At 39.7% G+C, this 27,324-nt stretch overlaps 1 protein-coding gene across 3 annotated transcripts in view; it reads right to left on the bottom strand.

The window, feature by feature from the left end:
• The window catches only part of LOC138755631 (matrix metalloproteinase-16-like), a 258,984-nt gene that overhangs the window by 124,010 nt on the left and 107,650 nt on the right, over nucleotides 1-27,324 (bottom strand). For all 3 annotated transcript variants that reach the window (XM_069921980.1, XM_069921982.1, XM_069921981.1), the window contains 2 exons: nucleotides 24,837-24,959; nucleotides 19,404-19,708 (listed from right to left, as the gene is read on the bottom strand). In XM_069921980.1, coding sequence (XP_069778081.1) covers nucleotides 19,404-19,708; nucleotides 24,837-24,959 — 428 coding nt within the window. The remainder of the gene's footprint in view (nucleotides 1-19,403; nucleotides 19,709-24,836; nucleotides 24,960-27,324) is intronic.

Here is a 27,324-nt window from a genome sequence, read left to right as displayed (position 1 = left end):
TGGTGCTCTCCACTCTCTCAACTTCAGAGTTGTTGATGCGTAGTGGAGGGTGGTCATTCCTGGTATTCTTGAAGTCCACGATTATTTCCTCTGTCTTATCCACAATGAGACTCCTGCACCGTTTCATGAGATTTTCCACCTCTTTTCTGCAGTAGTTGCTGATGTGGGCAACTACTGTTATATCATCTGTAAACATGACGGATCTGGTGATGCAGTCATGAGTCAGTAGCATGAATAGGAGCAGGCTGACCACACAGCCCGGATGTGCGCTCATGCTCAGAGTGACAGTACTTGACGTTCTCATTCGACCCAGATAGACTGTGGTCTTTCTGTTAGGAAGTCCAGGATCCAGTTACAAAGAAGGGTGTTGAATCTCAGTGAGGATTCTTCATTCTCGACTCTTTCACCAATTAAAACAGTTCTTCCTGGTCTATATTGTCTGTAGCCTCCATGATTTTAAACCCTCCATCATTTCTCCTTGCAACTTCTATTCCATGCATAATTCTGGCTTCTGCTTCAATCCTCAAATCTAAATTCGTTTAATTCCTGCAAGCACTTTAATCGAGTTCCCCCGCACCTTTTATAAAAACATTTACATCCTTAAAGTGGAACATCAGAACTACTGATAACCTGTTTACTGCTTTGAAAGGTTTCATTATCATTCCTGCAATTATAATGTGTTTATTGTCTTATGAATTGTACAATGAACATATGCACCAAAATTCTTACTTGCTGCAGCCGAACAGGTAATTTATATAATCAGATAATTAAGTATACTTGATTGAATTTAAAAGATAATAAATGCAACAGATAGATAGATAATATTCACAGTTATCCTAGTACCAAAAAAGTAATTTGCAATAGTGCAGTCATTTTGTGGAGTTATTGCAGCCCCTGATTAGTGCTACAATGGAGGGTTCAAGACCCTAATAGCCATTGGAAAGTCATTGTTCTTTAATCTAGGGGAGTTGGTCTTCAGGTTTCGGTACTATCTTCCCAAAGTTATCAGTGGGAAGAGGTTGTGACCAGGGTGATGGGGGATCTATAATATTGGCTGCTTTCTTGAGGCTACGCCTCGCATAGATGCCTTCAATGGATGGAAGGTCAGAGTCTGTGATGGAGCTGTAGACGTTTCTGGGCATTTGAATTCCCAAACCAGCTGTAACGCTAAGTCAATATACAGAGTGCAGTAAACTGGGATTCACTGGTCGTGTGTTGTGCTGATGGCTAGCCCTGCCTCCCGGCTCTGCCCCATCTGCTCACATATAACCCTGGTTTCCCACCTAAACCCAGAACCCTACCCTTAGTTATGAGCTAATAAAAGCATTTGATCTCCCTCCATTTGTGAGAGCATTTATTCACGCTACAATTTTATTAGCTTATTCCCTAATAATAGAAGCACTACTTAAGTCAGGTTATGCTACTGATATGCCATAGGTATGCTCTGTCCCCTGACACTGCTGAGGAGTTCACATACCAGCTAGACAGCTTCCAGGCCTATCTGAACACGACCAGAGATGTCTTCCACACCGATGAACTCAGAAGGTCCGCACTCATTTCGAGGGTAGGAACAAAAGGGTATGCAGTCATCAGGGACTGCTCTATGTATGATGCTGCTATCGAGGCGATGAAGGCTAGATACCTGAAGTTACAGAACGAGGTTCTAGCGAGGAACTGACTTGCTCTACTCTAACAGCCAAGAGAGACCATCGATGACTACCAGCTGGATCTGTGGACACTTGCCAAGACGTGCAAGTATGAAGCAGCTATAGGCCGCATTCATGAGGAAAAACAGATCTGGGACACTCTAGGCATAGGGGTCCGCTCAACGTACATGAGGCAGCAACTGCTCGAGTCGGAAAAGAAGGACCTGTTTAGCCACATTCAGCTGGCCAAATCGCTGGAACAGGCCAAGCTCGAGAACAATGACCTCGAAGCCAGCGAGCTTGCCCACCCCCAAGTGAGCCCTTCCAAGGACAAACTCCTCTCATTACCCCTGCCCTAATGGCTGCCGCTTCCCTTGCCAGGGAGTGCTTTTTGGGCAGCAAGAGCCAGCATCCCCGATCTTGTTACACGGCAAAAAACTCAGTGTTCCTGCTGTGGCAAGAAAGGACATTGCGTAAGGGTTTGTCACACAAGTGGAAGTCCGCAGCCTGCGTCGCTCCCGGATCTGATTCCAGTTCCAAGCCATCTGCCCCAAACTCAACTGAACCCACTTGATGCACGACACACTGACGGAGGGTGGTGGTGAGGAAACGGAGCGAAAAGGCTCGGTGGCCATCTTGCCATTCAAACTCTGCACCATCGTCGGAGGAAGGAGAGCGGCCATCTTTCCGCGCCACGAGATCGATGCTATCTTACCCATGAAGGGCAACCCAGGACAATGGGTGCCACTCAAGTGAGGAGCATATAACCCTGGTTTCCTGCCTAAACCCAGAACCCTTCTGAAGACTACTGTTGAACCCTACCCTTAGTTATAAGCTAATAAAAGCATTTGTTCTCCCTCCAATCATGAAAGCTTTTCTTCACGCTACACAGAGTGCACCTGCAGAAGACGCATCGAGTCTTCGATGACATGCTAAATCTCCTCAGGCTCCTTAGAATTTAGACTAATGTTCATAGTTGCTTCGATATGCTGGCTCCATGAGAGTTCTTCTAAAATATGGACTCCCAGGAACTTGAATATTCTAACCCTCTCCACTCCGACTCATTAATGCGATCAGATGTATAATTTCAAAGCCATGGATTCTATATATCCTTTTCTCAAGATCCCTTGCTAATTTCAATGAACTCTTTTACCAATTCCATAAAATCTATTCTTGTTGCCCTTTTAAAATCTTCATGGTTCTTACCATATAATTTCATGTACAACCAAACCAACGATTCCACCAGCCTATCTAACTCCTTGAAGCCAATCATTATTCTCCTCATAATGCATTACAGATTTAAATTTTGTGTTACTTACAAACTGAACTGAATTGGTTGTAGTTATGTGTACCAACTTACAGTGAAAACTTTGAATTGTGTGCCATCCAGTCAAGTCAACCAAGTTGTGCAAAATAAAACTAAACTGCAGATTTCAGTGTTACAGAGAAATTATTCAGTTAAAAGCCTTTCAAAGGTAGCATAATTTTATTAATGAAAGGTTCATTAAAGAGTCTGATGACAGCAGGAAAGAAACTGTGCTTGAATGTGGTAGTGAGTCCTTTCAACTCCTGTATGTTCTGCTCAATGGGGAAAGGAAAAGAGTGTGTGTCTGGGATGGTATTGGTCTTTTAGTATGTTGGCTGCTTTCCTGAGGCCACGGGAAGTGTAGAAGGAGTTAATAGAGGGAAGATTGATTTGTGTGACCTGCATTCACCACACTGCAATTTCTTGCAGTCTTAGGCAGAGCACTTCCTGCTCCAAGCTGTGATGCATCCAATTAGCATAACTTTCTATTGTGCTATTATTTAAAAAAATAGGTAAAGACAATGAGGGCTATCTGAATTTCTTTAGACATTCAAGGGAGTAGAGGGATTTTTGTGCTTTTTTGGCCACAGTATCAATGCATTTGGATCAGGATAGATGGTTAATGATGGTAACCACTAAACAAGTTTAGCACTGTCACTGTTGAAGACTACTGAGACTCCTAGAATACTTAATTTGCAAGATACAGCTCCCAAACCAATTATATAGTGAGTGCCCAAACATACTGTTGTACCATTACAATAATTTTTCAGGGCACAATTATGAAGCATCAATACTCAAAACCTATTTTTTTCCAGTCTATCTTGCGTTCTCTCAGCCAATCCTTCCCTTCTAAGGTTGGTCTGTTTTCTAAAGACCCTTTCAGGCCAATCTCTGCCTGGAGGCTGGCTATAAGTGCAGAGGGAAAAATATAAACTTACCTTTCATGGAGCAGCCATAAAAGGCAGCTCTTCCATCGCAATCACATTGATCATCGCATTCACGTTGAGCAGTCCCTCTTAGCACCCTCCAGAGCCGATAGAAGTGGGGGGCAACTAGTACCATGACGCAGCCCATCATAAATATGTGGTAGAGCAATGGCAGTCTTCCCAACCAATAATCCCCCATGCAGCAGGAACCGCTCTGTGTTTCCCAGAATGGTTCCAGCTGCATTGAAGATTATGGGTAGGGAAGATGGCATTGCTCTGCCACATTTTGAGCCTCTGACAAGTGTTCCCAAAGGCCAGAGCAACCAGCGGGGAGTGGTGGGAGAGAGATGGGAGATGGGTGGCGGGGTGCCATCTTCATGACATCATCAGCCTGCCCATAGCCAGCCACTTGCAGCGCCTGTACATTCACGTGAGGTGGATGAGCGCAGTATACCGCCGATGATCGTTCCCAAAAAGGATTGCAGTTGGTGCCTTAGAGCTGGTCATGGTGCATCCACAGAGGCAAGTATCTCCGCCTTTACAATAGGGATTTTTCACTGCATGAAAGGGCTTAAGTTTGCTCTTACAATGGGTAGCTGCACTAGTTAATTATGATACACTGAACACTCCAGTCAGCCTTAACCTCACTGGAATCATTTTGTCCACTATTTCTGGCTGAACCTTGTCTTATCAAGCAGACTACTTCAATGGTCATTTGCATATCAAAACACTGGTTGTTAATTACCATGCTGTCTTATGCTTACAATCACATTGTTTTGGGCTCTTTTCTGGTATTGTCTTCTGCATTAATATTGAGGACATTGTTCACCCTTAACAACACATTGATTCCATCAATAAGTGAGCTGAATGATTCTAGAGAAACACAAAAACCACAGAAAGTGGAATCTTAGCAAACAATGAGTTACTGGGGGAAAATCGGGTTGGGGGTGGAAGACAAGCAGCACCTATGGGTAGAAATGGTCAGTCAATTGTGGTTTTTAGACTGCAATGTCGGGAAATTGCGGAAAAATTTACATAATTACTGCCCATGTGGTCGTTCACACTGGGCGCCTTTTCAGACTGCAAGTACCTGAGTGTAACAGTCCCGGTGGTTGGAACTTTTCTGGTACGATTTACACTGAAGGTTTACTCAAAAAAAACATTGTGAGATTCCTGCAGGATAAATCGCGATGCAGGAATTGACTCAAAATTTCTGCTCATTCCTTTTTAGACTGTGTGTAATGTAACAGAATATAGATATGTTTTGGGAGATAAATTGGGGCAGGTTTGTTAGTGTAGGTCACATACAAACACTTTAAAACAGATCTTATTTAAAATGCTGGAGTTCTGCTAATGCTAGACATGTCAGGGCCTCAGAGCCTTGGCAAAATCTTTGGAGAGTGCCCAAGTGACTTCACCAATGGATTATTGTTTACAAAAAGGCAAGAGTTGAAAGAGATTGTCAGAACCATATTCTGTCTGGAGGGGGACTTGCTGTTCTAAGAGGGTCATGTGGTTTTGCAAGCAGAGAGAGAGTCAAACATGCTTTGTGTGCATGTGTGTGTGAGAGAGAGAGATCAGTTCTACAGTGTTACAAACAGAACAGCAGCTGGGACTGGAACAGGACAAGCTGCAAGCTTGTGGAAAACCCCATTTTGAAAATGGGTTGTGAGTGTTTAGTTCAGCCTGGTTAAAGCCCTGTGGTTCATGAAAGAGGAGAGGACTGGCTGTCTAATGTTTCACTTAGAATAATAGAAACAGAAAGGAACGCTGTGGTGACCTGAAAGAAAGAGGTTACCATCTGGAGAACTCAGAGGGGGCAAATTTTGTTAGCAAGATACTGAATTAGCTGATGGAAGTAAATCAGTTGTGGATGTCCTGGAACAACAAATTTCTCTCTGAAAACCAACAAGAACCTTCCTAAGCGGTAACCATTTACCTTTCAAGCACCAAAGCCTAGTGAACTTTATAAATGTTAAATTCTGTGCACAGAATAAGCATTGCCTGTAACCAGTGAATTTGAAGATCTATTTATCAAGTAAGCATTCGAGACTCTCATATGTACAAAACAATATTATTTTTTTATTCGTATTGATGAAATTCTTGTCCTGCATATGTATTGTTTGTCTGTATGTGTATTATGTCTGGTTGTGTGTCTGCATGTTTTTCACTGAGGACCGGAGAACACTGTTTCGTCAGGTTGTACTTGTACAATCAGATGACAATTATCTTGACATAAGACTAGGAAGAGATGATATAAAGTATATTGAAAAGAAGTTGGGGAGGGGCTAAGAGGTGATAGGGCATTGGATGGAATTGAAGTTACAGATAGAAGGAGAATCCACAGGGAAGTGGGTGGAATTAGAGAGGAAAGTAAGTACAAAAGTAAAGATGGAAAGAATGGGATAGATAGAGGTGGGGATTACCTAAAAATGAAAAAATGCTGTGGTGCCTTATGGCTATGAAGAAGGAAGATGATCTACTGTAGTTAAATTTACATTTGGCCTCAATCTGGCCAAGGATAGCCATGTCTACGTAGGAATGGTGAAGGGATTTAAAATGGTTGGGAACTGGGGCCAGAACACCTATGCTTTATCTGTGGGCCTAAGCTTAAACTCCCAGTAGCTAACCATTACTAATATCAGTACTTCTTCAGAAGACCAAGGATGTTTGGCATGTCCCCTTGTTCCTCAACAACTCTATAGGTGCACCATCAAAAGCTTGCGAGCTGGATGCATCACAGCATGTATGGGGAGCTACTCTGCCACAGAAGGTGGCAAATCCAGCTCAGAACACACTGCAATTCCATGGATACCATCTACATCTCCCACTACCTAAGAAAGGCAGGCAACATACTGAAGAATCCATCACACCCTAGAAATACTCTGTTCTTCCACCTTCCATCAGGAGAAGGCTCATAAGTTTGCACCAATAGTTTCTTCTCCACAGTTTTCAGGCTCCTGAAAGAACCCCACTGTAGTGCCATCATGCTGTCCTTCCAAGAGATTAACTGATTTTTGTTTTCATTGTAACTCTATACTCTGTGAATTGTGTGCTTTAGTAGGTTGTAATGAATGTTAGATCTAACATCTTAGATTGCTTGCAATGAACCCTTCCCATTGTACTAGGTGCAATGTAGCAAATAAACTTAAAAACTCAAAGTTTAAACTTTAAATTGCCAATATCAGGTTAAATCAGTGCATGTGACACAACCATCTGCCACCAGTTTGACTGATCAGGTTCTTCTAATGCTGGGTCAGAGTGAAATCTAGTTCCATGGTTGGGTGCAGACACTGTGATTGTAGTAAACACATCGAAATGCTGGAGGAACTCAGCTGGTCCTTTCAGTATCTATAAGAAGGGCTCTTGGAAGAAGCCTAAAAAAGGCTTGGGTCCGAAACATCGACAATATATCTTTGTCTTCCTATAGAGATGCTAAAAAGGCCAGCCAAGTTCCTCCAGTATTTCTGGAATCTAACTCTGCTATGTTCCTACCAAAAGCAAAAGTGCCATTGTTGGGTTAAGATTCCCCACCTATTTGCTGACTTTGCCATTGTTTTTCTTTAATTGATATTTATTCAACATAAAATATTATCCAAAGATTATTCTTTTCAAAGTTCATTATGGTGGTTCAACTAAAATACCAAAAAGGCACAGGAATATTTTCTTGCATTGTTTTATTCATTTTTATTTAATAAACAGAAGCAGAGTAGGTAAAGAAATTTGTCAATTAGAACCATAATTACAGCACAGAAATAGGCTCCTTCAGCCCTTCTAGTCTGTGCTGATCCTTTTTTTGCCTGGTCCCACTGACCTACACTCCAGTCCATAGCCCTCCATACTTCTCCTATCCACGTACCTGTCCAAATTCCTCTTAAATATTATAATTGACCCTGCATTCACCACTTCAACTGGAAACTTGTTCCACACCTCCACCACTCTCTGTGTGAAGAAGTTCCCCATAAACTTTTCCCCTTTCACTCTTAACCCATGTCCTCTGTTTTTATTTCTCACCTACCCTCAGAGGAAAAAGAATATCCACATGTTCTCTGTCTATCCCCTTCAAATTTTAAATACCTCTATCAAATCCCTCCTCTTTCTTCTACGCTCCAAAGAATAAGGTCCTAACCTGTTTAACCTTTCCCTGTAACTCAGTTCCTGAATCTGGGCAACATCCTAGTAAATCTTCTCTACACTCTTTCTATCTTATTGATATCTTTTCTGTAGTTAGGTGACTAAAACTGCACACAATATTCCAAATTTGGCCTCACCTATGTCTTATGCAACTTTACCATAACATCCCAACTCCTATACTCAATATTTTGATTTATGAAAGCATTATGCCAAGAGCTCTCTTTACAATCCTATCCACCTGTGATGCCAATTTCAGGGAACTATGTATCTGTATTCCCAGGTCCCTCTGTTCTACCACACTCCTCAGTGCCCTACCATTTACTGTGTATATTCTTTCTTGGTTTGTCCTTCAGAAAATACAACACCTCACACTTGGCTGCATTAAATTCCATCAGCCAATCTTCAGCCCATTTTTCCAGCTGGTCCAGATCCCTCTGCAAGCTTTGAAAACCTTCTTTGCTGTCCACAATGCCTCCAATCTTATATACATTTTAAATAGAAATCCTGCATTATTGCCATCAAGAAGACCCAGCATTAATCTGGCTTTGGTCATTTACACTGAACCAAACAAAGCCAGCATAATGCCAGGTCAGTATGTCATTTTACACAGCAAGCCAGCATTCCAGGAGCAAAAGAGGTGGGATGTGTAACACAACTGCGTCGGTGTCTAGTGTCACATATAGCATACCATATTCGACGGTATATTAGACCCACTTTTTTTCCCCCAAAAAAAGGCTCAAATATTCTCCCGGTCTTGTACACAAAGTTGAAATTAGGTTGATAATGGTAACACTGATAATGGTCACTGGTGACTCACTGCTATCAATCATTGGGGAATGGTGGTTGGTTGTCGGGAGACTCTCCCGCAGCCCACTGTTGATGCCCGCACTGCTCAATGTTGTGTTGAGAAAGTGTCAGATTTGATAGAGATGAGGTTTTGCAATCAAATATTACTTTTATTAACACACAATTTTAATAGAAGAGTTTACTGGGTCAACTGCTGTTGCTCCAGCCATTTTTTTTCCAGTAATGTTTTTTCTCTTCCCCTTTGTATTTCACTGACTTACAATCAATTGTATGGCTTTATTCTTGTTCTCTTGTACTGCTGCTGCCATGTTATAACTTTGTGTTACTTGGGAGGCTTCTTAAATAACTTAGAGATGCAAGATTCAAATAACAGGAGAGACTTACTGATGTCTTCCACCACGTCAAAAACTGTTTACACACCCATATACACCCTACAGTGGTGCATTACAGTTACTAGAGTGAAAAGGCTGTATTCTTATGCAGTTACGAAATAGTTCACATTATCCTGTCTATAATAAGAATACTACAGTAACTGATAAGGAAGTTGAACCTGCTGGGTCTAAACATAATTGGATTCTTGACTTCCTATCAGGGAGACTTCTGGCAGTGCGGATCGGCAACAACATCTCCAAGACCATCACACTGAGCACAGGGGCACCCCAGGGCTGTGTGCTGAGTCCACTGCTGTTCACTCTGCTGGCCCACAACTGTGCAGCTAAACTCTGCTTGACCCACATCATCCAGTTCACTGATGATACAACTGAGGTGGGCCTGATCAATAAGAATGACAAGACAGCGTACAAAGGTAGAATCGCTAACAGACTGGTGCACAGCTAACAACCTGTATCTGAATGTTAAAAAAACAAGAGATGTTTGTCGACTTCAAGAGGGCCTGGGGAAAACCATTGACGGCTCCACTGTTGAAGTCGTCAAGAGTATCAAGTGCTTGGAATGCATTTGGCAGAGAATCTTACCTGGTCCCTTAACACCAACTCCTTAGCTAAGAAAGCCCAGCAGCACCTCTACTTTCTGTGAAGGCTGAGGAAACTTCATCTCCCACCCTCCATCCTCACTATATTCTAAGAGGATGTATTGAGAGCATCCTGTGCAATTGCATCACTGCCTGGTTTGGAAGTTGTATCACCTTGGACTGCAAAGGATAGTGAAATCAGCAGAAAAGATCATTGGGGGGCTCTCTTCCTACCATGAAGGACACTACAACACTCGATGCAGGTGAAAGGCAATAAACATTGTGAAGGACTCCATACAGTAAACTGTTCTCCCTGCTGTCATCTGATAGGAAGTACTGCAGTACTCAGGACCTTGCACCAAGATTGGTCAACAGCTTTTTTCCCCCAAGCCTGATCTCCCAGAACATTTGGGGATAGAGTACCGTTGACTGTTACTGTATACGTCTTAATATTTTAATGCATTTAACTTCTATTCTAACTTAATATTTATGTAAGTATGCTCCGTGATCCTGGAAACGCTATCTCATCTTTTACCGTGTGAGCATGGTATGGATGATAAATAAAGGTGGTGACTTGAAAGAGAGCCTTTCAGATAGGTAAGGGGTAAATTTTACAGGATATGTTAAAAGTGGGCAGAGAGGCATAGACAGTAATGAATGAAATGCAACACCAATGTGAACCATGGTGAAGGCAATCTGCTAGTGGGATGCACCAGACATGTTTTATTTCAAATGCCATTTCAGTGATATCACCTGCTTCTGGCTTTTTTTTTCATTGAAAATCTATACTTGATAACTGAGCTCCTGTTAAACTTTTTGCAGATGAACCCCTCTCATTGTTGTCTGTGTAATACAATAATATAAAAACTTATTGGCTGATTGACCTGTCTGAGATTCCAGCAGTGCATTGTGTGCAGGTGGATTTGGGGGTGATTAGGTTCTGGCTTCAACCCACCAACTAAGACCCAAAAGACACAAAGAGACTGGACCTTTCATATAATCACAAGGCAGCCAACTGGCAGGGTTTGGGAGACAGCTGCAGCAACAAGTCACTCAGCTGAAACAGCCAATTACAGCTATAAACCCTGCACACTATGAACTCCCATTCATTTTCAGTGTACCACAGCATGCAAGTTCCTGTCAAGACTTATAATGTCTCTAATCTTTTGGTTTTGAGTTACACTGATGCAGTCTTTCCCAAATATAAACTAGGTGTGAATAAAATGAAAATTAAAAAAAGGAAATAGCAAAGAGGATAAAAAGGGCGAGAGAAAATAAACCTAGAAAAAGATAGCAAACTAAAAGGTTTCCTTCAAGGAAAACACACCTCTGATTTTTCACGATTTTTATATCAACTTCCTAGGTTTTTTGTGTTTTGCAATGACTAATCCATATTTAAGTAAGGAGTTTAAAGTTCAGAATTGGAGCCATTGAGGAACACATTTCCAGAGCAGTTAAATAACTAAATACAATCCACTTCAGAAGAGCTTAATAACTCCTATCCAAGCGCCTGATGCCATAGACACCCACCTAACTGAGCTGTTGATGCTCCAACCACAGGACGCAGCCACCTGCCCACCATTGGAGCTTCCAACGCCTTGAACATGGACTTATCATCCAGTCTTGGACACCCACTCATTTAAGCTCCTAATGTCCTGATTGACGCAGGTACTTACTGTGATCGAAAGTAGCATGCGTGTAATAGTCGACCTCCCCAAAATTTTATCTAAAAATGTTAGTCCACAAAATTCGCCTATTACATGAGTATATGCGCTATGTATACATCTTGATGATTGAAACTAATGCAAATTAGTAGTTTAAAAACTACATACACAAATATATATTTCTTAATATTGTATAAAACTTTTGTAACAAAATATGCATGTAAGAATAAAAACATGTATGTAATATTTTTTCTTGTCTTGTGGCTCTCAAACATCTGAAATTCATCTTTTGTGGCTCTTAAGTTAAGCAGGTTTGGCCACCCCTGCTCTAGACTACATATTTGTGTAATAATGGCTATCTGAAGGAATTAGATCATTTGAGTCTCTTTGAAATAAAGTGCAAAAAAAATGCTCAATCCTTTACAATTTTATGGCATGGCTTGGAATCAAATCTCGCGCTGTCTGTAAGGAGTTTATATGTTCTCCCCTTGTCTGTGTGGGTTTTCCCTGGGGGTTCTGGTTTCCTCCCATCCTACAAAAGCAATCTACCAGGGTGTAGGTTAATGGGGTGTAATTTAGGCGGCATGGACTTCTAAGGCTGAATTTGCCTCGTTGCAAGCTTTAGTGTTTTAGTGAGTGTTAGTTTGGGCATTGGTTCAGGGTGCAAAACACTCAGATTTCATAGCAACATTTTTACAGACTCAAAGGCATCATTGAATCCAAACCATAAACAGAGTTAATACCCTCAACTAAGAACTAGAACAGTGGATTGTTTACTCAAGGAATGACATCTGGTGAGAGAGAAGTCATATGATTATGAGTCACGTTTTTGGGACATTGAAACCGAAACAGATTTCAGTATCATCTGCAAGTCCTCTAAAGTCATCATGATGAAGTGAAGTCTTTGTGTGAAATGGACATTTCTGCTCTTTCTCCTTAGGATGGGAAACAATGATCCACTGAGATCATTAAATGTACATTTTGATTGGGTAAAAGAAGTAGGAGAATTGCTTCATTGGATTGGCCATTTTGTCTGACCCTTGCCTGGGTTTTTTGGAAGCATCATGGAAGTCACATGTTTTGTTTCCTGCAAGGAAGAGGGGATTTATGACAATCATTCGTAGGAAAGAACATTTCTCTAGAAGCAATTGTGTTTCAAGCAGTCTGATCGCTCAGTGTCTCATCTACTTCATAATTACTTCTGAACATCAGTTTAAAAGTTCTGAGTTTCCACATAGGATTTCAAAGACTGAACTTTGGGAATTGACTTTCCAGAATTGTGCCTAAACTGTAATGGTTTGGGTAATCCACAGACAAACACAGGTATATTTGCGCATAGATGGGGTTAAGTTTAGATTTAAGTAAAATGTTATATTTTTAGTAATTATTAATAAAAATATTGTTTTAAAAATAACATTTTCTTGCTGAATTATTGCTGCTGGTCTGTGATGCAACAGCCTGTGACAGTGCAGTATGTCTAATTTAATTTACATTTATGCTTAAGCTCCTTTTGGTATGTCACCAGACTCTTGATAAATTTCTACAGGTGTACTGTGGAGAGTATTCTGTCTAGTTGCATCACTGTCTGGCATGGAGGTTTCCAATGCACAGGACAGGAAAAAACTCCAGAGCTGTTAAATCAGCCAGTAACATCACGGGCACCAGTCTTCACTCCATTAAGGATATCTACACGAGGCAATGTCTTAAGAAAGCAGCCTCTATCCTCAAGGACCCCCAGCACCCAGGCTATGTCCTGCACACACTGCTGCCATCCAGGAGAAAAATACAAATGGCTGAAAGTGAGCACCCAGTGGCACAAAGTCAGCTCTTCCTCTCTGCCATCAGATTTTGAATGGAGAATGAAAGCCACTACCTTACTTTGTCTTTTTCTTTTTCTTGCACTATTTCATTTATTTGGTAATGTTTGCACTTCGATGCTGCTGCCAAACAATAAATTTCGTGAGATGTTCTTGACAATAAAGTGTGATTTTGATGATCCCGCATGATCCACTACAACTATCACACATAGTGATTTTACAATGTTCCGTCAGCCCTCTGGACAAACTGCAATCACTCATGCCGTATCGAAACACTTTGAAGCCAAGTCATGCCTCATCTCTTCCTCTTCCACCTCCTCTCTCCTCATTTATTTCATACATTTTAGCTGCTCACTCATGATAACTGAGCCTTTATGGGAGATGAAACACCATGCAGTATAGCACCATGACGATGAGATCCACTCTGCTTAGTCTTATAGACCTTGTTCACACAGTTGCAGGTAATGAATTTGAAATTTTAGTGCACTGATATTCTATCAAGCTTCACACTGCAGCATGACCTTAGCTTGGATTGTACACTGGAGTTAGTTCTGAAGTACATCAGAGGATTACTCTACTCACCTAGTAGCCAAATTTTGGTTGATCTTTGTGGCTTAAAGCAAGGGTGTTACTAATATATTGGACATTCTCTAATTGGTTGAGAATGAACATAAAGTAGAGGAATAGAAGGATTGAAACCACTTTCAGTTGAAGTATTCCTTACAGTTGAGGTAAGTACGAATTGGAAACACAGACACACCCCAAGGATGTGTGCTTAGCCCACTGCTCTACTTATTATTTACCCATGACTGTGTGGCCAGACACAATTCCAATTCCACCTATGTTTGCCAATGACACCACAGTTGTTGGCAGAATCACAAACTGCATTGAGGAAGTGTATAGGAGGGAGATGGAGCAGCTATTTGAGTGGTGTCACAACAACCTGGCATTCAACAACATTTGCAAAACCAAGGAGATGATTGTGGACTTCAGGAGGAAGTCAGGGGAACACGACCCAGTCCTTATCGAGGGCTCATTAGTGGAGATGGTCAAGAACTTTAAAATCCTGGGGGGAGGGGGGTGGTCAACACCTCCGAGGATCTGTTCTGGAGCCTCCATGTTGATGTAATCATGAAGAAGGTCCGCCAGTGGCTATACTTTGTGAGGTGTTTGAGGAGATTCGGTATGTCACTGAAGACATTTGAAAACTTCTACAGGTGTACCATGGAGAGCATACTGTCTGGTTGCATCAATATCTGATATGGAGGCGCCAATTCTCATGACAAGGAAAAAAAATCCAGAGGGTTGTTAACTCGGCCTGCGACATCATAGGCATCACTCCATCAAGGACATGAGGCAGTATCTTAAAAAAGCAGCCTCTATTCTCAAAGACTCCCACCATGCAGGCCACGCTCCCTTCACTCTGCTACCATTGGAGAAAAGGTACAGGAGCCTAAAGACGAGCACTCAGCAGCACAGGGACAGCTTCTTCCCCACTGCCATCAGATTCCTGAATAATCAATTAACCAAAGGCACTGCCTTACAGTTGGTATCTCGCACCCACAAAGCAACAGGAGAAATGCCATGGAAAATAATGCAATCCTTGCAAAGTCACACAAATGTCTTTCCTGTGCCTTCCTGGGAAGAAGCAATGAAATGAATGTAGATCACATTGAATAGAGAGATTTAAATAGAAGAATAATTAGAAATGTCTGCACTTCCACAATCAAAATGTTACAATTAGGACCAAATCCATTAGCCCCTGCCACACCATTTGCTGCAGACCACTTGTGATGAACTCTAGGATGTGGTTTTCACTATTAGCTTTGCAGCAACAAGCAGTAAAAATTGTTATTTAATATATAGATTGTGGATGATTCCTTAAGTAGGTTTGTGGGAGAATCTTTTTTGTTAATTCAGATTCTTAAATTTAAAGCAAAAAAATATTTACTTTTGGTAGCACTGTAATACTGAAAGGTGATACGAATGCCTAATTAATAAATTCCAATAAATGTGAAAGATCAGTATTTCCTTCAATACAGCTCATCTCTGACCTTCTCACAACTGGAAAACGATTATGCAAGCTGGGTTTAAATCCCACATGGTAAATGCATTTCAGCTCCAAAACTAGTCTCAGCCTCAAAGTTCTTTCATGCAGTTCCAAAGTTTGTCACTAAGCAGGGTGCAATGCACAGAAATCTTGTGGAAATTAGGGCCCGAACTACATGTCAGTGTTTACTCTTGTGGGTAGGGCCCGAACTACATGTCAGTGTTTACTCTTGTGGAAATGAGGGCCCGAACTACATGTTTACTCACATTAAGCTTAAAAGGGGTGGCAATTAGTTGTTTTAGTAATAGCAAGTTTGTCATTTTCTCAGCGTGAGAGTTAGAAAATACATTTGTCCTCGTATGCAATGCAAGAAATGACATTGGTTTGTCACTTTTTCCATTTCAGTGTGATAATTATATATTCGAAAATGTTTTTGCTTACAAATGTTAAATGATTTATTTAAAGATGAAAGCAACACATTTTCAACCTCAATAACATTTTGTTTTACAGGTTAAGAATTCCTCCCGCATTCCACAAAGTCATTATCTGCTTTGTTTTCAGAATCTATAAGATTGAATAACATGCCTAGAAATTAGGTAATAATAAAGCTAATAACATGATCCATTTATCAAGAAGTAAGGGGTACTCTTGCAAGCAATCAAATTAGTCAGTCATGGGCAGCACAAGAATTACTTCTCAGACAAAGGGAATTAAAAACCTGCTGCGCTCACTATATATTTCTCAGACAAAGGAAATAAAGTAAAGCTTGTGGGTTTGTGCTTATTTACTAAATCCCAGAGAGAAACGAAAAAGAGCAAGTGGCTTGAACATTTTGCAACAGTATTAGCAGAGTTCTAGCCACTTAAGATCATTAATTATATGTCTGTGGCACAGCTACGGATGCAATCGAAATTATTCTTTTTTGTGAGCTTATTACAATAGACACAACTTTCACAAATATAAACGATTGAAATAATGTATTGCTGCATGTCTGTTAGAACTCAGCAGTATTCAAAGCGGCCGATTCCTCTGGCTTCCTGATATGTCCCTAAAAGCTCCTTTGAAGTCTGTTTTTGTACAGGCAAGTTTCAGTGTGAATACAAGTTGCTGATACATTATTAAAGACACAAGAGTCTGCAGAGATTGGGATACGAATAAAAAAAAACAATCTGAAAGAATCAGTCTTGATAAAAGGTCTCAAACCAAAATATTGACAATCCTATTCCACCAACCATTGATGCTACTTGAAAAGTTGAGTTCTTCCAGGAGATTTTTTTCACTTTTATCATATTTCAAAATGTAATGCCTCAGAGTAGACAAATTACAGTTCAAGTTATCCAATCCAATGGACTTCCCCTGATGTTTAACCAGAGCACTGTAATCTTGACTTGCCACATAGATTTCAAGATCAACCAGCAAGCATAATTGTCAGCCAACTGTGACAGTGAGTTCTTGCAGCTGGATTTTCTGACCTACTTTTCTCCTGAAACATTGGTAACTAAAAGGGGAAGGGCGCAACCTGAGAGGAGTGTGGGGGGCAAGAAAGAGGCCAAGAGAGAGTGAAAGTAAAGGTCATGAAAGAATGCGGAGCACTTAAAATTAATAATCAGTAAATAGTTAAAACATTTAGTATTAGTTAATAACGATGGAAGATTAATTAATTTTTAAAAAATAAACAAGATTAAGCAGGTATGGTAGAGCAGCAGGTTTAATCGCCCTTGCATGACCATTTGTGGAGACTTTCAGAATCTTGTACAACTTGACTTGCATCTCGATTTTGATTTGCGTCAATGTATCTCCATCTGGAGAAACCTCTGCTCAAACGTTGTCTGAAGGAAATTGCATTAGGGAATGGGAGAATTAGCTGCAAAGACTGAAAAATGAAAGTCTGAAGACTCCGTGACTCTAGTGAAAACACACCAAAATGCTGGAAGAACTCAGCTGGTCTTTTCAGTGTTCATAAAAAGCAAAAAAAAAGTATATTGCCAACATTGTGGGCCTGAGCCCTTCTTCAAGGAATAAGCAGAATGAGCTAGAAAAACGAAACCTCAGAAAGTCTCAGAATTCAGACAGTGCTGGCTGGAGGAGGAAACAAGACCAACAAAAGGGGTTAATTGGATATGATAAGGGTCGAGGAAAGAATTTCTCATGTTTGAGTGAAAGGAAAGAGTGAAGGGAGAGACAAGAACTGGGAGAAGACAATGGGTGAAAGAAGTGGGGGGAGGTGTGAACAAAAGCCAGAGAAGTCGAAATTAATGCTATCTGGTTCGATAGTGCCCGGTCAGAAGGTGAGATGTTGTTCCTTCAATTTGCAGGTAGTCTCTGTCTGGCAATGTATGGAACCATGGATAGACATGTCAGCAAGGGAATTTGATGGGTAATTGAAATTGGTGGCCACTGGGAGATCCACAATATTGTGGCAAGGTACGCAACAAAGTGATTTCACAGTCTGCATCCAGTCACTCCGATGTAGAGACCACAATGGGAGCACCGGATGTAGTAGATGACCCCTGCAGATTCCCAAGTGAAATGTTGCTTCACTTGGAAGGACCATTTGGGGCCCAAAATGGTGATGAGGGAGGAGGTGTGGGCGCAAGTGCAAATTTGGATCAGGAGTCAAGCCATACTCTTTAGGCTTGGTAATGGCCCATATTTAGTAAATGGTCAGGAACAGAAAGTTATGGCTATAAGTTAGACAAGGAAGGAGAGCCAAGCTGTAGCCTTGGGTGTACCCAACAAGCATTAGCTACTTGAGTGAATGGAGGAAAAAAATCTGTGTAGCAATCTGATTATGGAGCAGCATATAAAATGTGAAGTCTTTAAGATCTTATTCTTCAAGTAATGAAGTGAGTTTGACATACAGCATAGTCAAAAGTTCAGATATTGTATCTTAGAGATGCAATAAGAAGTTTTAAAGGGAAAATTATGGGAAGATTCAGGAAAGTAGAAATACAAACTAGTCATTATAGTGGCAAGGCTGTGGAGCAGGCAAATCATGACTTGGCAAGAAGTACAATAGGCCTAAAAGGATATTAAAAAAAAGCTTAACAAAGCATGTCAGTGAACAACATGGTGTTATATAACTTCCTCAATGATATCACTTCTGCTGGACAATGGAGATCTCCTGGCCTGGATATCTGATTGAAGCTTACATTGTGAAATGAAAGTAGGAACCACAAATATCATCTGATCTTTGTTGTAACCCTTCCTCAATCTAATCGGTTTGCACTGCTTCTCATTGCAATTGGTTGGATGTATTTTTTTTACATGTAGCGCTCACTTCAGTTCATTTTATTATAAGGATAATGATATCTTAATTACCACATTTTTTATGTTAAATATTTTTTACCATGTCCTCACAATGACATCTTGCTGGGGACCCCATTTACATAAATGGTCTCTTATTTATGTCTACATAAACAAGCACAATGATTTATAAAAGTCTTTCCATCATTATCATCTTTCTTGTTCTAATAGAGCATTTAAATGGGTCACTTTATGGAGCAAAATCTCAATGAGATCTCAATGGAAGACACCCGATTTGCATAAAATAAATGTAGTTATCAGAGAAATGCCACAGTAACATGTATCTTCATTTACAGCATCCCTTGAAATGAAGCAGCTGTGGCCTGGATTTGCTCTTTATTTTAGTGTGGTCTCTATAGATTAAAAGTAACACTGTTAAGATCTAATGTATTTTTTAGTATCAGTTCCAAATATCATTTATAAATTATCCGCAAGTGCAACACTCCTGTTACACAGGTTGCTCTGCACTATACATGACATGAAACAAGAAAGTTTGCAGATGAAATGATTGTAGTAAAAACACAGAAAAGCTGGAGGAACTCAGCAAATCTTGCAGTGTCCAAAGGAAGTAAATATATTTAACTGACATTTTGGGCCTGTGACATCTGCTGAGTTCCTCCAGAATTTGTGTTTTTAACTACAATATGTGACATGTTCATTAACATCAAGGGTGTTTTAAACCATAATAGATCACAGCTGTTTTTACTGATTATAATTAGCTTTATATGGGGAACTTCAATAAATTCTATGGACTAAATTTACAAAACAAATTCTTACCGTCATGATTTGGATTTCCCAATGTCCAAGGCTCATCAGAATCAAAGTGAGTGTCACCCCCAATACCAGGTCCTGGGAAATAAGCATGTGCGAGGAAGCCTCCTTCTCCATCAAATGGTGAGCTATCACCGTGAAAGCCAGAAGCAAAAATAATTGTAATGTCCACATCCCTCTTCTTGTTTCCCAACTCCACATATGATATTTCTTCAAATGTCAGGGGAGTTACATTCTGCCAGACATCAAATGCACGGCGTATCGCTCTGTGTGTTTCAGTCTTTCCAACTTTAGGAGTGAAGTTTTTTATGCTGCAGGTAAAATAAAAATGTGATCGTTTTGACGAAAATGTTCTGGATTCTATTTAAAACCATTTCTTTTTGATTTTCCGTCAAGTCTTCAAAACTATTGAAAATTAAAAGATCGCTTAATGATCTAGGTGACCTCATAAATATCCCTGCCTTTGCTGGTAGAGACTACTGCCCATACTTGTCAATTTCCAAAACTCATCTGTGGAGGATTTAGTGTGTTATTCCGAAGCATCCTGAAGTTCAGTTGCAAGACCCTCAGTGATGACAGGGCCTTGACCAGTGCAGTGGGAAGGTATTGCCATCAAAATGTCCTGAATAATTTTGACATTTGATCAAAGTTTTCTGGGTTTTTAAATGATTTGGGCTATATTGGACATTTTTTTAAAAAGAATGACATGAAGTAAAACTGTTTTAAAATAATTTTCAATCAATTTTAAAACCATTTATACAAACTTTAAACAATTAAGAGTTTTATGCAAATCTCAACCAAAGAATTAATCTTTTTACCTTTCTTATTTTTAGCCCTTTAACTTTCAGTCAATCCAAGTAATCAACCGCAGGATCTGAAAGGCAGTTCCCTTGTAGAATTTCAGCTGGATGCACTCTATTGCTGGGGTCAACCATGGGTATAACCTGGCAGAGAAACCGAGTCCCTATTGATTTCAATCGAGTTTCTATGATCATGGATTGTAAGGCAACTGTTTAAATCTCTTTGATGCATCTTATGTGGTTTTTGTGAAAGTTTTTTGCAACGTTAAAAATTCAGTTTCTTTTATTTTCTTAAAAAACTAATAGATTTTAAATATTGGAGACCTTTAAAACCCTTAAAGCCAAGAACAAATTTTACAAATATCAAAGCCTGATTCCCAATGTTGCCAAGAGTCAAAACTGCCACCTGAGCCCTGATCACCATCCTGGCCACACCACCAGGTTTCAGAAAGAGCCAGTGAAATTGGCCCTCAACACTGCAGAAATCCAGATCCAGAATCCCTCCATATCTGATCCTTATCTGATCTAGACTATCAATAATGATTCTGAGTGGGATATTGACAAAATAAAATCTAACTTCCCTAAATTTCAAAATTCATACAATATCCTGATAAAACCTACAGACTAGGCCATGCATGGGTTACAGAAAGGCAGCTGCTTTGCGATAGAGGCTGAGTAATTAAGTTTTGAAGTCCCTCCATGGATGGGTTGGTGTACTTATGCTTATGTGATAAAGATACCATGAAACTATTCTATCCATTGGGCATTTGTTCACCTTAATCATTAATCAACCAGTGAAGGTTTCATCACCAATAGACAACAAGCCCTTCAGAAGAAATGAATATTTCACTCTGATCCAAATGTCATTACCTCTGGGTTTTACAAAATGCAGTTCATAGAAGTGGTTCGATCTTATTCCAGGTCTTTAATTTTGTGTCAAATTAGCATCAATGACAAAGGCCATATCAAGATGCTATACCAGAGTCATTCAATTTGTAGCAGTACACTGAATTAGATCATATCAGACTGTTTTATAGAATTTCCATGTTAAGCTCCTGTGTGCACAATTCAGAACAAATGGGTGAATGCCTATGTAGCAACAGTGTGCACAGGAATACAGAAAGAAACGTTTAACAGTTCAGTTGTGAACTTTACCAGTTTGTTTTATTTTAATATTGTGGTGATGCAGAATCTTGTTTGTTGCCAGCATTTGGTGGATTATTTATAAAGCTCTTTAGTGTTCAATAATGCTGGAAATCATATTGCATTGCCAAGTGATTCTATTTTTTTTAGTTATTTATTTTAGTTATTTAGTAATTAGGACAAATGTAAATCCGGCTGTGTATCCAAGGGGTTACAATATTAAAGCACAGAGATCATGTTAAATGTTGTATATGACCTTAATTACAGTAGCACAGATAATGTAGCTGTATTAGAGTGTCAGTGATCTGGGTTCAAATCCGGTGCTGTCGGTAAACAGTTTGCCCGTTCTCCACGTCACCACATGGGCTTCCTCCAGTGCTCCAGTTTCCTCCCTTGTTCCAAATAAGTACAGATTAGCGGGTTAATTGATCCCATGGGTATCTCAAGAATGGTCCAGGCTGGAAGGACCTGTTAGCGTGCTACATCTCTAAATTTAATTTAAATTAGACTGCAATTACAATTTCAGGAATCCTACTATGGGAAGATTATAAAAGGAAAGAAGCCACATGGATGGATTCACAAAATATTATTAGAGATAATAGAATCTTTGAAGTATACAACTCAGAAGAAAGCCACTGAACCTATCATGTTCATGCCAACCAATAAGAGGGCTCAGGCCGCCCAAAACGTTGATTGTCTTTTATTTCCTATGGATGCTGCATGACCTGCTGAGTTTACCCAACACTGTGGTGTATTGAACAAGCTGTGTGCAACTGGGAACCATTACTTTTACATACGAGATATTCTGATTATATTGTTGCACCAAATATCAGGGAGAATTTTATACTAGAGAATTTTACATGATATTCATGAGTATAAACAATTAAATATTAATTTATCTCCTCCAGTAGAATTTTTTAATTCTACTTTTGATTGAGGAATTGTGTAAAAGAACAAAAGAATGTCTACCTTTTTATAGCCTTAAACTATCTGTTAATGGCTTACAAACATTCTTTGGCTTGGCTTCGCGGACGAAGATTTATGGAGGGGTAAAGTCCACGTCAGCTGCAGGCTCGTTTGTGGCTGACAAGTCCGATGCGGGACAGGCAAACACGGTTGCAGCGGTTGCAAGGGAAAATCGGTTGGGTGTTGGGTTTTTCCTCCTTTGTCTTTTGACAGTGAGGTGGGCTCTGCGGTCTTCTTCAAAGGAGGTGGCTGCCCGCCGAACTGTGAGGTGCCAAGATGCACGGTTGGAGGCGATATCAGCCCACTGGCAGTTATATGTACAAAGGTTGCAGAGGAACTGACTGGTGGCATGCTGATTACTACCCACTGAGTTGATCAATACAGAGGTGCTTACAACCAATATAGAAAATGCCTGCAGCATGAGGTGGCTGTGATCCCTCACAAAGGTGTCTGGCAGAGATATGCAGGCGTGCATGATAACAAATGTACAAGAAGCAGACTCCGATCTTGCTCGGGGCTCACTTGGTTATGGATGTTTAAACTTCATGAGCGAGACTCTGTATATAAACTGAGCAGCATGAACTTGTGAATAAAGGGTCTATGGTTTGAAGTACATTGGGTCTAAAATTATTCCCTCGGTCTGAACTGAGAAAAGGGCGATTGATTTGCACTTTCAATATGTTCGGCAACATTTATCCCTCAGTACCAACAAAAACTCGATTAATTGCATAAATGTGCTCCAACCTTCTTGCTGTGTGTGCAAAATGTGATTACTTATTCAACATCACTCAATGGCTCAGAAACACGAGTCCTTCCAAGGATTATTTTCTTATTATCAGCTATTCATTCAAATAGAGTTAAGTTCAAAGTAAACACCAGCAAATCCTTGGAGAAAACAGTTAATAACATAACCATGATGAATCTATTGACTTAGAATTAGACATGTGACTGATTAAATCAGTCAGATGCCATCATCATTCCTTTGTGCATTAATACATGTGTTAAAACGTCGAAGTACTCGAGATGGCAGAGGTCGACAGCATCGAGTCCACGCTGCTGAAGATCCAGCTGCGCTGGGTGTGTCACATCTCCAGAATGGAGGACCATCGCCTTCCCAAGATCGTGTTATATGGCGAGCTCTCCACTGGCCACCGTGACAGAGGTGCACCAAAGAAAAGGTACAAGGACTGCCTAAAGAAATCTCTTGGTGCCTGCCACATTGACCACCGCCAGTGGGCTGATCTCGCCTCAAACCGTGCATCTTGGCGCCTCACAGTTCGGCGGGCAGCAACCTCCTTTGAAGAAGACCGCAGAGCCCACCTCACTGACAAAAGGCAAAGGAGGAAAAACCCAACACCCAACCCCAACCCACCAATTTTCCCCTGCAACTGCTGCAACCGTGTCTGCCTGTCCCGCATCGGACTTGTCAGCCACAAATGAGCCTGCAGCTGACGTGGACATTTACCCCCTCCATAAATCTTCATCCGCGAAGCCAAGCCAAAGAAAGAAAGAAGAAAATGGAAGCAAACTATCCTGAGAACATATCTATTTATTTCTATTTTTAACCCACTTGCAATTTCTCACTAAGTTTCCAACATGTTTTTATAGGTCTGAACAAATGCACAGCATTTGGTGATTTTGAGAGATACTGGAAATGTATTAAAAATTATATTTATGATGGCTAGCGTTTTGTCTTCATCCTCAAAATATGCATCAGACGATTTATTAATTTTGGTTTCCTTTTTACCTTACCGAAACTGGAAAATCTTTAATTCCAGAAGCTACAAATAAAATGGATTTTGCCTAACCTGTCAAAAGAATTCAAAGTTTACCAGCCCATTTGGACTGACATTTGGTGCACAACTTTTTCTGAAGAAAAACTGTTAACTGCTGAACATCATTTTCATTAAATTCCTTTTCAAATTAATGCAATCGAAGCTACACATTTAACTTTCCAATGTGAAGTAACAAAAGATCAAACTTCATCCCAGAAATGCAAAGTGAGAAAATAACTCTTCAGATGAAGGTGTTTATAATTTACCTTTTGCTTCTGAAAGATGGGTCATATTATATCTTGTCAAAATTCCTTTCGTACAATTCCACAGTCTAACAGCTGAATGTATGTGCCAATAGTAAAACAGGTCAGTAACAATCTATTTACTTTGTCTGGCGATTGACAATTTTGCTTCATTTTAAAAATAGTAAATATGAAGCTGATTTATAAATCTTTTGGCATTCAGCTTCACCTACTGAATCCAACTGAAAATCAATTTGTGCTTGCTGGAGGAAACAGGGCCACTGCTAGTTTCCCAGCAAGTAATACTTTAATACTGATAATAGAAAAAGGAATGCCTTGAGTTTAGACCAAAAGCTGAAAGACGATCACATTTTAAGTGTGACCTTTGTTTCAAGATTGAGGATTTGTTTGAGGATTTCCAGCACTTAGGTATTTTTCTGTTGACCTGAACAGATCATATCCTAATGAAGATAAAATAAAACTGCTCATTTAGCAATGTATGAGTTCAGATACCTGTAAGTGATATGTTTATGATGCCATTTCTGTCCAGTTAATGCATACCGCTTTCTTCTAATATTAAATCTAATGCTGCTACCATATTGGTCAGGCACACCACATCGGGGCTTCTTCATCCAGCTGTGAAAGAAAAAAAGAATACATGCTTAACACTACAACATCGTATTTCTTTTTTTAAATGATGAGCTTTTGGACATGCCATGTTGTTAACAAAATTTCCATTGTAGACATCATGCAGCTTTTTTTAAGACTCTGAAAGAACAAATTTCCTCTGCTCTTTAAACAGACCCCATGGGCTGGATCTTAACTGTTCTCGCTGGGTGGAAATAGGCAACACTTGGGGGTTCTCTGCATAACATAATTCTTACTCTGTTTCACTTCCACTAAAGTTAATGGAAAAGCATTGGACTGCTGTAAAACTGGTCAACTTTAACTACCCATTTTGAACAGTTAAAATCAACTCCATGAATTCCATTATTTGCAATGTTTGTCACTTTTAAAAATAAATTTTATAAAATTTTAGTTTCATCACAACTAATTTTGAGAAACTAATTCAGATTGAAATTTCACTGCTCACCTTGCGAGTAACTTAATTACACTTATCAATCAATTAAAATTCTCCATTTAATCAGCAGATGAGATATTTATGTTCTATTTATTATATTTATTTGTGACTCTTCACGAATACGAAAGCATCTGTTAAATGTTATGGCAAATCACTGCAGAATTTTTCATTTTAAAAAATAATTAAAACTTCCAAGGTCGAATTTCAATCTCAGTCAAATCAACTGAAAGTGACACATCAAAATACATGCATGTTGTTTTCCATTTCTGAAATTCAGGACATTGACGGTGCTGAATTTTATAGGCAAAGTACAATGTATAAAAGGCAACATGACATTAGACATGAGAGCATGCAACCAAAGCTGAATTTCTAGACTCCTTTCCATTCATCACAGGTAATATACTTAAATGGAATGATTTTCATGTTTGTAAGAGAAATTATAAAGAAAAGAAATATTTTCAGTAATTACTTTCTGCATAAAAACTCTGATTAACTGGCAGGAAGGTAAAACACTGCACAGCGTAATTTGGACTTTGTTTATTTAGCAGAATGATCAATTTTGAATGAATCCTTCCTGACCCTGGACTAAGCACCTTGGTCACTCACTAATGTATACTTTCCAATTTGCTGGAGCTAACGGTTTGCTGTGCTAAATTATTTGATTTAAAAAAAACACACTTTCTGGCATGGTGTCTTAATCCAGTCATTTTGCAATTTTTTTTCAGCATTATTTTGGATTTGAAAGCATTGATCAGATTGGAAATATCTTTCTTAATATTGCCAAGTATACAGTACCTGGAGGACTAACACACCTTAAAAACAGCCATTACAGTGGACAATAATTGAGATCACACCACAGCAAAATTGAAACATATTTTAAAAATTGAGGAGAAATTTAAAACAATATAAACTCTCACCTCAAGGTGATATCACTATATTGCATGACAGAAGCAAGGGACAGAACAAAACATATGAAGCTATTAAGATGTCATTCTCACATAATGAAGTAATTCAAAGTAATCTCCAAAATTACTTCAAAGCCAATAGCCTGACCAAGTTCCTTTGTCTAAAAATAATTTTAATGAGGTGACATGTTTGACAATGGACAAATCAGCTACTTGATTCCCAGGGAAACAATAATTCTAACATTTTAATTTTCTTTTCAGTGAATTGAATTTGATGAACTCAATTTCATATAGCCTTAACATAGTCTTTTCTGGTTTCTGCTCTTCTTCCCCCTCCCTCATTCCCTTCCCCTTCCCAGTTCTCCTCCCTCCCTCCCTTCATCTGGTCATCCCTCTGCCATTCAATCACTGCTGTCCCCACCTTCCCTTCTCCATTGATCACTTCCTGCCTTTGCAGCCACACCTCCCCCCCCCCCTTACCCTTTTGCTCAGATGCCAGCTGTCATTATTCCATACCTTGATGAAGGGCTCAAGCCTGAAACGGCATTTATGTATTTTTATCTTTGCCATATAAAGGACTCTGCTTGACCCGCTGAGTTTTTCCAGCATTGTGTGTTTTTTACTTCAACCACGGTGTCTACAGAGATTTGTTTTACTTCAATTTGGTATTTCTCTTTCCAACACAGTTAGTGACAAGGTTATGCGCTAGTTACAATGTTGCATCAAATCTACTATCAGAGTTTAATAAAACATTAGATTCATTGTAGCTGACCAGAATTGCAAATAAATATAATCATTCATAAATAATTGTGCAAATATAGCTCGATGTAGATGATGAGAAGCTCTCTGACAGTCTCAAGTTACAGAGCTTTCATCACTTTAACCCTGGTACACTCAAAATTTCTTTCAAATAGTAAATTGGTAGTTGGGCTGATAAATACTTTGAGTATGAAGGTCATCATGAAATGTCTGATTAACAAGTTTGTGCGACACTTTATAGAGAGCAGTGGATTCA

The sequence above is a fragment of the Narcine bancroftii genome, chromosome 2, assembly GCF_036971445.1.
Source record: "Narcine bancroftii isolate sNarBan1 chromosome 2, sNarBan1.hap1, whole genome shotgun sequence".
NCBI classification, from domain to species: Eukaryota; Metazoa; Chordata; class Chondrichthyes; order Torpediniformes; family Narcinidae; genus Narcine; species Narcine bancroftii.
The sequence above is the reverse complement of the archived record's forward strand: the minus strand, read 5'-3'. Positions and strand labels throughout refer to the sequence as shown.